General features: G+C 48.8%; 1 protein-coding gene across 1 annotated transcript in view; it reads right to left on the bottom strand.

Moving 5' to 3' along the window:
- The window catches only part of OBSCN (obscurin, cytoskeletal calmodulin and titin-interacting RhoGEF), a gene marked incomplete at both ends in the record, with an annotated part of 178879 nt that overhangs the window by 19934 nt on the left and 146651 nt on the right, over positions 1 to 12294 (bottom strand). The window contains 9 exons of the mRNA XM_079915848.1: positions 80 to 199; positions 1510 to 1577; positions 1873 to 1945; positions 2352 to 2570; positions 2732 to 2830; positions 2970 to 3002; positions 3657 to 3854; positions 4010 to 4134; positions 4358 to 4436. Of these exons, the coding sequence (XP_079771974.1) occupies positions 80 to 199; positions 1510 to 1577; positions 1873 to 1945; positions 2352 to 2570; positions 2732 to 2830; positions 2970 to 3002; positions 3657 to 3854; positions 4010 to 4134; positions 4358 to 4436 (1014 nt within the window). The remainder of the gene's footprint in view (positions 1 to 79; positions 200 to 1509; positions 1578 to 1872; positions 1946 to 2351; positions 2571 to 2731; positions 2831 to 2969; positions 3003 to 3656; positions 3855 to 4009; positions 4135 to 4357; positions 4437 to 12294) is intronic.

The following is a 12294-nucleotide window of genomic DNA, read 5'->3' as shown; positions in this document are numbered from 1 at the left end:
TCAGGTGAGGAGGGGCCCCAGTCCTGGGGGCTCAGTCACGGCCACCCCTGGACTTCACTCCAACGCCAGCTACCCTTACCCTGTGTGATCTTGGCCGACACCATCTCTGTGATCTGCGACGTGAGCTTCTTCAGGAACTCCTCCGTGCCCACCTCAGCCAAGGACAGGTGGCCGCAGGCCTCTGATGACGGAAGCTCTCCTGGGGGCCAGACCCTAGCTCAGCCAGCCGTGTGCTCCACAGATGTGCCCGAACACCGCCTCCAGGCCCATCCTGGGCTTGGGGGTCAGAGTAGCCCAGGGACGCACAGACTTGGGCCAGAGCTGCCAGAAGCAGGGAAGGCTGACCACAACTAGGGGTCTCTTTGGCTCAAGGGCAACTGAGCCAAGGTGTGACTTAGGGGACCACAAACTCAGGCATGACAGTGGGGGCAGCAGGTGGCTGTGGGGAGAGCAGGCAGTCAGGGGACAGCAGGTAGCCAGCATGGTTGCAAGGCGGTGGGCAGGTGCAGCTGAGGGCAAAGCTGGGTAAATGGTCAGGCTGGGGTTGGAGCTTGGAGCTGTGGGGTCCCCAGTGGGGTTTGTGCCAAACTTCCATTTCTGTTGGCCACTTGGCCGCTGGTCTGGGAAGGGGCTCAGAAGGGACGGAGATCACAAGGACCTCAGCCAGGCAGTATAATACGAGGGCAGGTCCTGGACACTGAAGGCAGGGGGCAGGACCCCAAATTGTGGCCCGAGGGCTGGGGGGGCCAGACCCCTGGCAGCTGTGGTTTGATGGCTTCAGGTCGACCTTGATGGAAGTGGGATCCTTTGCAGGTGTAAGGGGCTGGGAGCCGTTGCTGGGGTTACGGGGGAATGAGGGCGGCTTGGGATGGGGGCAGCACAGGGAAGGGAGGGCTGGGTAAATTAACAAAGCAGGTCAGTGGAGAAGTGATCCCAAAGGTGGGCAATGGGTACGTGGGGTGCACGGCTCCCTCCTCTCGACTTCTGTGCAGACTCAGTATTCTCCATAAAACAATTTTTTAAATATGCCAAGGTGCTGGGGCCCTGTGCAGGTGGCCAGGAAGCAGCTGGACATGTCAGGGGGCAGGCACACTTAGAGGCTGGGAATAGGGGGACCCAGCTTGGGGGCAGGGGGAGAAGGCCTGACGAAGTGGGGGCCCTGTCGGCAGCATAGCCAGCACCCGCCTCCCCGAACTGCCCCCATGCCAGCCCTGACTCGGCAGCTGCCTGCTCCTAGGCACCCATACAGCCCCCTGGACGTGAGCTCTAAGCCAAGGGCTGGCCCAGCCCAGGGGCCCCCGCGAGCTTCCACATCCTCGAGGGTCAGAAATGGCCCGGAGACCAACCAAAGCTCAGAATTAGGCCCATAAGAGGGCAGGGAGGCCCAGCCCAGAGCCAGGCAAGCAGGTGTTCCTAGGGCCACACGGTCCTGGGGCCTGCCAGCGGGGCAGCCTCCTCCACACCCCCTGTCCCCCACCCTGCACAGACGTGTGCCCACTCAGCCCGTACCTTTCCTCTGCCCAGCGAGGTCAGTGAAACCTGAAGGTTGCGACATCTGTTCAGAAACAAGTTGGGTCCTAAAGGGGGAGGAGGTATCCTGAAGGGCCTGACAGAAAAGAGGGTCTGGGGGCAGTGGGCCTTGATGCCACAGTCGGGGCCCTGGGGAAGTCCTCTCTTTACAATGGGGACCCAAGCCACATGGCCCAAGAGGGCCAGAGCTGGGCTGGGATCTGCGATGGGGCTCCTTCCCAGCAGCAGCACTGCCCCCCACCAGGACCAGGACCCCACTCACCCAGGACCTGCACTCCCAGGACCCACACTCCCGGGACCTCACTCCTGGCCCCTCTGCCTCTTGAGCAGCCCCTCACTCACCCCTGCAGGAAGGTGGAGATGAGGGCCTCCTTCACCCCGGCCTGCTCCTCTGCTGCCCCAGCCTCCTTAGGTACTGTCAGGAGAACAGGGTGAGCGACCAGGATGACACCTCATACCCTCGAGCTCTGATTCTGATCGAGACCCCTGCCAGGGATGCCTGGACCACCCCCCAGGGGGCCTTGGCCCTGTCATCTGGAGCCCCGAGGAAGACTGTGCCCAGTGTTCCAGCTTGGCCCACAGTCATCCCACCACTGGTAGGGATGGGAATGGGGTCTGCACTTGACTCACCCGCCCTGGGAAGAGCTGAGAGTGACCCAGGAAGAAACCACTCAGGGCGGCGGGGGGCTTCTAGGAGAGTCTCAGCTAGCTGAATGGAGCCCACAGTGTAGGGTGTGGGAGCTGGCCCATGAGCTCTGAGGCTGCACACTACCCACACTGCCCCTCTCCCACTCCTGGCTGGGTCACTCATGCCCACTCACAGCCAGAGACGTGCAAGCTTGCGGAACAGAGGGCTTGGCCAGCAGTGTTTGTGGCGATGCAGGTGTAGGTGCCCTGGTGCTGTCGGTCCACATCCAGAAGGACCAGGCTGTGCTGCTGGGCAGAGCTGGCCACTGTGTAGCCCGGCGTGTGGCAGCCGATCCACAGCACACCCTGCTCAGCCTCCTCCCGCAGCCAATGCACAGCTGGGAGCGGGTCTCCTGCAGGCGGGAGTAGATGGTGGACAGTCTCCCCACACCAAGAGGGTGGCTCTGGGAGGCAGGGGTCACCTCTGAGCCTCCCTAGGAGGGTCCTGAGTGGGTGCAGGGGGGGACCTCCCTGGGGGCTCTCCTGAGTGGGACAGGGAGGCAGGACATCTCACCTTCAACCTTCACTGAGAAGGTGATGCTGGAGCCCTTCTTCACCTTCTTGGAGGTGAACTTCTCCAGGAATCGGGGTGGCACCAGCTGTTGGTGTACATCTGGAGAGACATGGGGCGGTTGGTGGTAAACAGTGCAGAGCCCCAATTCCACGTGGTCGTCCCCCTCACGCACCCTCACGGAACCTGTCCCCAGGGTCCACCCCACCCTCCCTCCCTCTGCCCTCTGGAGTCGGCTCACCGAATGCTGGCTTCTCTTCCGGTTCATTGGGGCCTGAAGAAAGCACAGAAGTCAGGTCTACAGCACCAAGGTGCCCCCTCCCCTGAATGGGCCTGCCTAGCAGGGTGTGAGTCCCGAGGGTGGCCCCGCCCATTCCTACACACAGCACCTTTCCTAAACCTGGCTGTGCAGACATGGAATTCACTCAGTCCCCACGGACCAGATGGAATGTTACCCATGCCGGCCCAGGAGTCTGGGGCGTTGCTCTGAAACTAACTTGGGGATGCTTGTGCTCAGAACGCCACAACTGAAGCAATGCCACGGGTAGTGTTGGGTCCCTAGACCAGGGCAGATTTGGGCAAGACTTGGAATCACCTTGCAGTGCTCAGAACTTTGGAAAATAAGGAAGTTAAGACCTCTACTCCCCCAATTACTACCTGCCTCTTCCTCCACAGTCTACGGAGGGCTCCATGCTTGCCTGGGCCTACTCCACCAGCTAGCTACCCTGCTTGCTGGTCAGTTTTTCATGGGCCCCACGCCCTCTAAGGGCCCATGTTCTCTAGGAGCCAGCTTCTGGCCACCTGTGACTTTTGCACACAGGGGCAGTGACCACTGGGCCCTAGCTCCCAGGCTTGCCACAGCATGGTTTATAGGTGGACATCAACCTGGGTGTGGACACCAAGCTCTGCTGCATCCCTGAGCACCCACCTCGGACCAGCAGCCGAGCAGACGAATAAGCAGCACCCACGGTGTTGCTGATGTAGGCCGAGTACTGGCCAGCATCCTCGCTGGTGACCGAGACAATCTCCAGGGTGTGCAGTGTCTTCCTGTCCGTCATGCAGATGTGTGCAGATGCAGTCAGGGGCTGCCCATCTTTGAACCAGTACAGTCGAGGCGTGGGGTAGCCTGGGGCCGCAGGGGGAGTGGTTAGCACAGGGCCACAGCCCAGTGGACACCATGCCCTCCACAGGCCCTCACAGACCCCTGGGTGATCTAACCCTAACCCTAACCCTCCCTCTGGTGGGAGGCAGCTCCTTTCCCTTCATCTCTCTCCCCCTTACCTTTCACCTTGAGCTGGAACTTGGCCAGACGCGTGCCGGGGGCCACCTGGAGGTCTTTCAGGTCCTCCACGACCTGCGGCAGCTGCCCCTCCTCTGGGGTAGACTCCGTGCCCTCCTGCTCCCAGCTGGCAGGGAGAACCAAGAAGGGGCAGATGTGAGATGGACCAGTGAGGGGTCCAGGACAGGAGGGGACCAGGGTCAAGCATGGATGGCTTCTGAGGTCTCCCCTTTCCTGGACAGAGACTGCCGTGGCCTGGTTGAAGGCTCCAGGATTTGGATTCTGTCAGTCCAAGCCAGCATTGCCACCCCCCGCAAAGGGCCCAGGACCACCCCTGCACGACCCTCTACCTGGACAGGTAGCCTTGGGCGCTGAAATAGGACGAGGTTTCCGTGGCATCCACAGCAGTTTCGTAGTCGGTGCTGGTCACTGAGGATGAAGGGTGGAGCTGAAGCGAGGCCTGCACCCCATCTGCCTGGGGAACGGGCCCCACCCCAGAGGCTACCTGATTCTCACTGCGCAGCCATTCCTGGGAGCCACTCACACTTCTGAGTCAGAAGGCATGGGGGACACAGCTACCCTATGGCCCCTCCTTGTCCCCAGGCTGTTACCAGCCCATGTTTCCAGGCCTATAACTAACTACAAGACCCAACAACTTATAAATACTGGGCTTCATAAATAGCAGACAGTGGCAACAACAGCATCTTCCAGTTCCAGCCAACTAAGGAACAAGGATAACACAGGCCTCAAAACCAACAGCTGGGACTTCAACTTCTAGCCACAATGGAGAAGAGGGCCTGGATTTACCCTCTGCTAAGGTCTGAATGTTGTGTCCCCCCAAAATTCATATGCTGAAGTCCTAACCCTCAACATGACAGTGTTTGAAGATGGGATCTTTTTGAGGTGATCAGGCTTAGATGAGGTCTTGAGGGTGGAGCCTAATGAATGGGATTAGTGCCCTTATAAGAAGAGACCCCTTCCCCCTTCCCCCGTGTGAGAACACAGTGAGAGGATGGCCATCTGCAATTCGGAAGAGGGCTCTCACCAGCACCCAATCATGCTAGCACCCTGATTTCAGACTTCCAGTCTCCACAACTTTAAGCAATAAATTTCTGTTATTTAAGCTGCACAGTCTATGGTACTTTGTTATAACAGCCTGAACTAAGACACTGGCCCCCTGAAACAACCAAAGGAAAACAAACACAATACACAAAACAATGGTTGTGATGTTGTGATTTATAATAAGAAATATGTGTTTGGTCTTCCTCCTGTTCCTGACTCAGAGCTCCTAAACCCTTGGAATTTCCTAAGTGAGGAGAGGCACAGAGGTGGGGTTTTTTATGTTAATGAAGTGATTTTCCAAAAGCCCCTAAGGATGGGGGCTGATTGCCGGGGTAACCAACCATGTGATTAGAAGGTTGAGACCCCCTGACATCCAGGGAGGGGAGAGGGGCTGGAGATTGAGTTCAATCCTAGGAATAAACCTACCTAAGGAGGCAAAAGACCTGTACACCAAAAACTATAAGATGCTGATAAAGAAATCAAAGACGACACAAACAGATGGAGAGATATACCATGTTCTCAGACCGGAAGAATCAATATTGTCAAAATAACTATACTACACAAAGCAATCTACAGGTTCAATGCAATCCTTATCAAATTATCAATGGCATTTTTCACAGTAGAACAAAAAATTTTACAACTTGTATGGAAACACAAAAGACCTTGAAGAGCAAAAGCAATCTTGAGAAAAGAAAAAAAACGGAGCTGGAGGAATCGGGCTCCCTGACTTCAGACTATACTACAGGGCTACGGTAGTCAAGGCAGTATGGTACTAGTGCAAACACAGAAATATAGATCAATGGTACAGGAGAGAAAGCCCAGAGATAAACTCATGCACCTATGGTCAACTAATCTATGACAAAGGAGGCCAGAATATACAATGGAGCAAAGACAGCCTCTTCAATAAATGGTGCTGGGAAAACTGGGCAGCTACACGTAAAAGAGTGAAATTAGAACACTCCCTAACACCATACACAAAAATAAATTAAAAATGAATTAAAGATCTAAATGTAAGGCCAGACACTATAAAAGACTCTTAGAGGAAAACACAGGCAGAACACTCTTTGACATAAATCACAGCAAGATCTTTTTTGACCCACCTCCTAGAGTAATGAAAATAAAAACAAAAATAAACAAATGGGACCTAATGAAACTTAAAAGCTTTGCACAGCAAAGGAAACCATAAACAAGACGAAAAGACAACACTCAGAAAGGGAGAAAATATTTGCAAACGAAGCAACTGACAAAGGATTAATCCCCCAAATATACAAACAGCTCATGCAGCTCAATATCAAAAAAACAAACAACCCAATCAAAAAATGGGCAGAAGACCTAAATAGACATTTCACCAAAGAAGACATACAGATGGCCAAGAGGCACATGAATAGATGCTCAACATCACTAATCATTGAGAAATGCAAATCAAAACTACAATGAGGTAGTTTTCACCTCATACCTGTCAGAATGGCCTGCATCACAAAATCCACAAACAATAAATGCTGGAGAGGGTGTGGAGAAAAGGGAACCCTCCTACACTTTTGGTGGGAATGTAAATTGATACAGCCACTATGGAGAACAGTATGGAGGTTCCTTAAAAAACTAAAAATAGAACTATCATGTGACCCAGCAATCCCACTACTGGGCATATACCCTGAGAAAACCATAATTCAAAAAGACACATGCACCCCAATGTTCATTGCAGCACTATTTACAATAGCCAGGACATGGAGACAACCTAAATGTCCATGAACAGAGGAGTGGATAAAGAAGATGTGGTACATATATACAATGGAATATTACTCGGCCATAAACAGGAACGAAATTGAGTCATTTGTAGAGACGTGGATGGACCTAGAGACTGTCATACAGAGTGAAGTAAGCCAGAAAGAGAAAAACAAATATCGTATATAACGCATATATGTGGAATCTGAAAAAACTGTATAGATGATCTTATTTACAAAGCCAAAATAGAGACACAGACGTAGAGAGCAAACCTATGGATACCAAGGGGGAAAGGGAGGGTGGGATGAATTGGGAGATTGGGATTGACATATACACACTACTGATACTATATGTAAAATAGATAACTAAGGAGAACCTACTGCACAGCACAGGGAACTCTACTCAATGCTCTGCGGTGACCTAAATGGGAAGGAAACCCAAAAAAGAGGGGATATGTGTATATGTATAGCTGATTCACTTTGCTGTACAGCAGAAACTAACACAACACTGTAAAGCAACTATACTCCAATAAAATATTTTTTTCTAATCACCAGTGGTCAATGATTTAATCAGTTGTGCCTGTGTAATGACGTCTCCATAAAAACCCAAAAGGATAGGGTTCAGAGAGCTTCCCGGCTGGTAAACACATGGACACTGGGGGAAAGTGGCATGCTTGGCCCTGCCCCTTCCCACGCGTGTTGCCTATACGTCTCTTCCACCTGGCTGCTCCTGAGTTTTACCCTTTTATAATAAAACACTGATCTAGTAAGTGAAATGTTTCTCTGAGTTCTGTGAGCCACTTTAGCAAATTATTAAAACCCAAGGAAGGGGGTCATTGGAACCTCTAATTTATAGCATGTAGGCCAGAAGCACAGGTGACAACCTGGACTTGCAGTTGATATCTGAAGTGGTGGGGGAGGCAGCCTTGTGGGACTGAGCCCTTAACCTATGGGATCTGATGCTATTTCCAGGTGGATGGTGTCAGAATTGAGTTGAACTGTAGGACACTTGGCTGGTGTCTCAGAGAATTTCTTTTTGTGGGAAAGAAAAAAACCCACACATTGGAATTGGGTACAGAATCATCAGAATGGTTAAGATGAATGAAGGACAGTGATGTATTAGAGATAGGAAACAATGGTGAGCCCTATAATTGCCCCAGCTTCCTGACTTAAGTTTACGGGAAAAGGAAACTGAGGCAGAGCCAGGCAGACCCTGAGTTGAGGAGACAGAGCTGATGTCCTGAGAGACAAAGGCAGCCTGTGCCCATGGAACAGAAAACCAGAGAAGAGAAAGCTGCACAGAGAGAGGGCCCCCTCCCTCAAGGATGCCACAGAGCACTGACCGGCACATGCACACAGGAAAGAGCCATCTGAAAGGACTAGAGGAAGTAGCACCAGAGGAGCACAAGGGCTGGAATAATGTCTGTTTGCAGTCAGATTAGAAACTTTCTTAATGCACAGGGCATCAGGTTGAGTACTCAGGAACACTCTCACTTCAGCAGACGAAGATGATCGGCTTTGGACTGAGCACTGCCTTGGCCCCACATAACAAATCACACAAGCCAGACCCAAAAGGATCGAGCTGCTTCCAAGTAACACGCTGTGTTGCTCAAGAAGACCTGCAGAAACCAAAATATCCAGCTCCCAAAAGGGTTAAATTCACACTATCAGGCATTCAGCCCAGACTGTCCAACATGCAAGGAGGCAGGAAACACACAACCTATGATGTGTAGAATAATCAATTGTCAAAACCAAGTCAGATTTGACACAGATATTAGAACTGGGAGATAAGGACATGAGCACAGGTATTAGAACTGTATTCCATGTGTTTGAAAAGTTAAGATGAGATATAGAACATATAAAAAAGACTCAAGTAGAACTTCTAGAGATAAACAATACAATGGATGGGATTGATAGCAGATTAGATACTACAAAAGAACAGTGACCATAAAAAACATAGCAATAGAAACTATGAAAAATGAAATGCATAGAGAAAGAAGAATTTTATTAATAAAAATGGAAAAGGATTATTAGTAAGCTATAGTACAACTTCAAGTGGCTCGATGATTTGTAACTTAAGCTCCCAAATGAAGGGGGAAAGAAAAAATATTTGAAGAAATAATGCCTCCCCCAAATTTCAAACTTAATGAAAACTATTAACCCAAAATCCAAGAAGCTCAATTAACTGCACAAGGAACATAAATAAAGACAATTGCACCAAAGACTATAATCAAATTACTCAAAACCAATGACAAAAAAAAATCTTAAAAAGTATCCAGAGATCATGGTTGCAGAAATTGACAAGCTGATCCTAAAATTCATAAGAAAATGCAAGAGACTCAGGATGGTCAAAAAATCTTGAAGAAGAACCAAGTTGGCAGACTCACAGTTAAAAATTTCAAAACAGTATTATACACGGCTACAATATTCAAAACAGTGTGGTAATGGCATAATGACAGACATCTGGATGAATGGAATAGAATTGCGAGTCAGAAATAAACCTACACATTTAATAGAAATTCGTTTCTGACAAGAGTTCCAAGACAATTTTATGAGGGAAAATAGTCTTTTCAACAAATAGTGGCGGGACAACTGGATTTCCACAGGAAAAAAATGAATTGGGGCCCTTACCACATACCATATACAAATATGAACTCAAAATGTACCAAAGACCTAACTAAATATGAGAGAAGAAAGCATAAGTGTAAATCTTTATAACTTTGGATTAGACAGTGGTTTCTTAGACGTGACAAGTAAAGCACAAGAAACAAATAAAAAGTAGATAAACTATACTCCATCAAAATTTAAAACTTTTGTGCATCAAAGAACAATCAAGAAAGTGACAAGACAACCCACAGAATGGGAGAAAAGATTTGAAAATCATATATCTGAGAAAACTAGGGCACGTGCTGGATGCTGGTGGGGGACCCCGATGCCCAAGGAGACAGGAAGAACCCCCAAGCAAACTGGCAGGACATGAGGGGACTGAGGGGGAGGAGAAGTGGAGGCTGGACAGGGCCAGTGCCGCCCGTGAGGGGTGGCTGAGAGGGGAGGGAGGGGTTCCCATGCCTGAAGGGACCCGTGGGGGCTTGGATCAGAGGGGAGCGGGCCCAGCGTTTCCCCTGCCCAATCGGCTGGGGAAGTCTGCCCAGCTCTCGGGCCAGGTCCTACGCCCTCAGAGGTCCCCTCCAGGCCAGGTTGGTCCTGGGGATGTAGGAGGGAGGCCTGGGAGATCAGGAGAGGAAGGTGGGAGGGGCCCTCTGGGACTAGAGGAGCAGGAAAGGAGCAGAGGGCATTTGCCCCACCCACTCAAACCAAGGAAGCCTGCTGGGCTCCAAGGTGGGATCCCCCACCCTCTGAGACCAGAGGTGGGAGACATGCCTGGGCCCCTTCTGTTCTGTTGAGCCTAAGCCCCACACCCCACAACCCTCAGGGCCTTTTCCAGCCTTCTGGGTCCTAGGCATAGGCCCCACCCACTGCCTAAACCTCGACCCTGCTTAGGCCCTGCCCTCCATAGCCAAGGCCTTTTCCACCTTTTATTTTTTCTCCTCCTCTTTTTTACTACTGTGATTCTGTTTTACCTTCCAGTTATTGTTTCATCTATATTTTTATTTTTATATTTTTTCTAACATATCTGTTAGTTTCCTAATCTAATTTTATTTTTTACTTTATTATTGTTCTTTTTTTTTTTTTTGTTTTTTTTGCTGTCCTGTGTGGCTTGCGGGATCTTGGATTCACAAGATGGGGGTTGGGCTGAAGCTCCTGTGGTGGGAGGTCTGAGTCCGAACCACTGGACTAACAGAGGAACTCAGACCCCAGGAAATATGCATCAGAGTGAGGTCTCCCGGAGGTCCTCCTCTCAGCAACAAGACCCAGCTCTACCCAACAGCCTACACACTTCAGTGTTGGAAGCCTGAGGCCAAAAAACCAGTAAGACAGGAACACAATCCCACTCATAAAAAAAAAAAAAAAAAGAGATAGCAAGAAAAATATGTCATGGATGAAGGGGCAAGGTAAAAACCTCCAAGACCAAATAAATGAAGAGGAAATAGGGAATCTACCTGAAAAAGAATTCAGAGTAATGATAGTAAAGATGATCCAGGATCTTGGAAATAGAATGGATCCACGGATTGAGAAAATACAAGAAATGTTTAACAAAGATCTACAAGAACTAAAGAACAAACAAACAGATGAACAACAAAATAACTGAAATGAGAAATACACTAGAAGCAATCAATAACAGAATAACTGAGGCAGAAGAACGAATAAGTGAGCTGGATGACAGAATGGTGGAAATAACTGTCGAGGAGCAGAATAAAGAAAAAAGAATGAAAAGAATTGAAGACAATCTCAGAGATCTCTGGGACAACACTAAACACACCAACATTCGCATTATAGGGGTCCCAGAAGAAGAAGAGAAAAAGAAGGAGTCTGAGAAAATATTTGAAGAGATTATAGTGGAAAACTACCCTAACATGGGAAAGGAAATAGTCACCCAAGTCCAGGAAGCACAGAGAGTCCCATACAGGATAAACTCTAGGAGAAACACACCAAGACATATATTAATCAAACTAAAAATTAAATTCAAAGAAAAAATATTAAAAGGGAAAAACAAAAAATAACATACAAAGGAATCCCCATAAGGTTAACAGCAGATTTTTCAGCAGAAACCCTACAGGCCAGAAGGCAGTGGCAGGATATACTTAAAGTGATGAAAGAGAAAAACCTACAACCAAGATTACTCTACCCATCAAGGATCTCATTCAGATTCAACAGAGAAATCAAAAGCTTTTCAGACAAGCAAAAGCTAAAAGAATTCAGCACCACCAAATCAGCTTTACAACAAAAGCTAAAGAAACTTCTCTAGGCAGGAAACACAAGAGAAGAAAAAGACCCACAAAAACAAACCCAAAACAACTAAGAAAATGGTAATAGGAACATACATATGGACAATAACCTTGAATGTAAATGGATTATATGCCCCAACCAAAAGACACAGACTGGCTGAACAGATACAAAAACAAGACCCATATACATGCTGTCTATAAGAGACCCACTTCAGACCTAGGGACACATACAGACTGAAAGTGAAGGGATCAAAATAGATATCCCATGCAAATGTAAATCAAAAGAAAGCTGGAGTAGCAATACTCATATCAGATAAAATAGACTTTAAAATAAAGACTGTTATAAGAGATAAGGAAGGACACTACATAATGATCAAGGGATCAATCCAAGAAGATGATATAACTATTGTAAATGTTTATGCACCCAACATAGGAGCACCTCCATACATAAGGCAAACACTAACAACCATGAAAGGGGAAATCGACAGTAACACAATTTTAGTAGGGGACTTTAACACCTTACTTACACCAATGGACAGATCATCCAAACAGAAAATAAATAAGGAAACACAAGCTTTAACTGACACAGCAGACCAGATAGATTTAATTGATATTTATAGAACATTCTACCAAAAGTTGCAGAATACACTTTCTTCT

Source organism: Stenella coeruleoalba (assembly GCF_951394435.1).
Source record: "Stenella coeruleoalba genome assembly, chromosome: 3".
Lineage (NCBI taxonomy): Eukaryota > Metazoa > Chordata > Mammalia > Artiodactyla > Delphinidae > Stenella > Stenella coeruleoalba.
The sequence above is the reverse complement of the archived record's forward strand: the minus strand, read 5'-3'. Positions and strand labels throughout refer to the sequence as shown.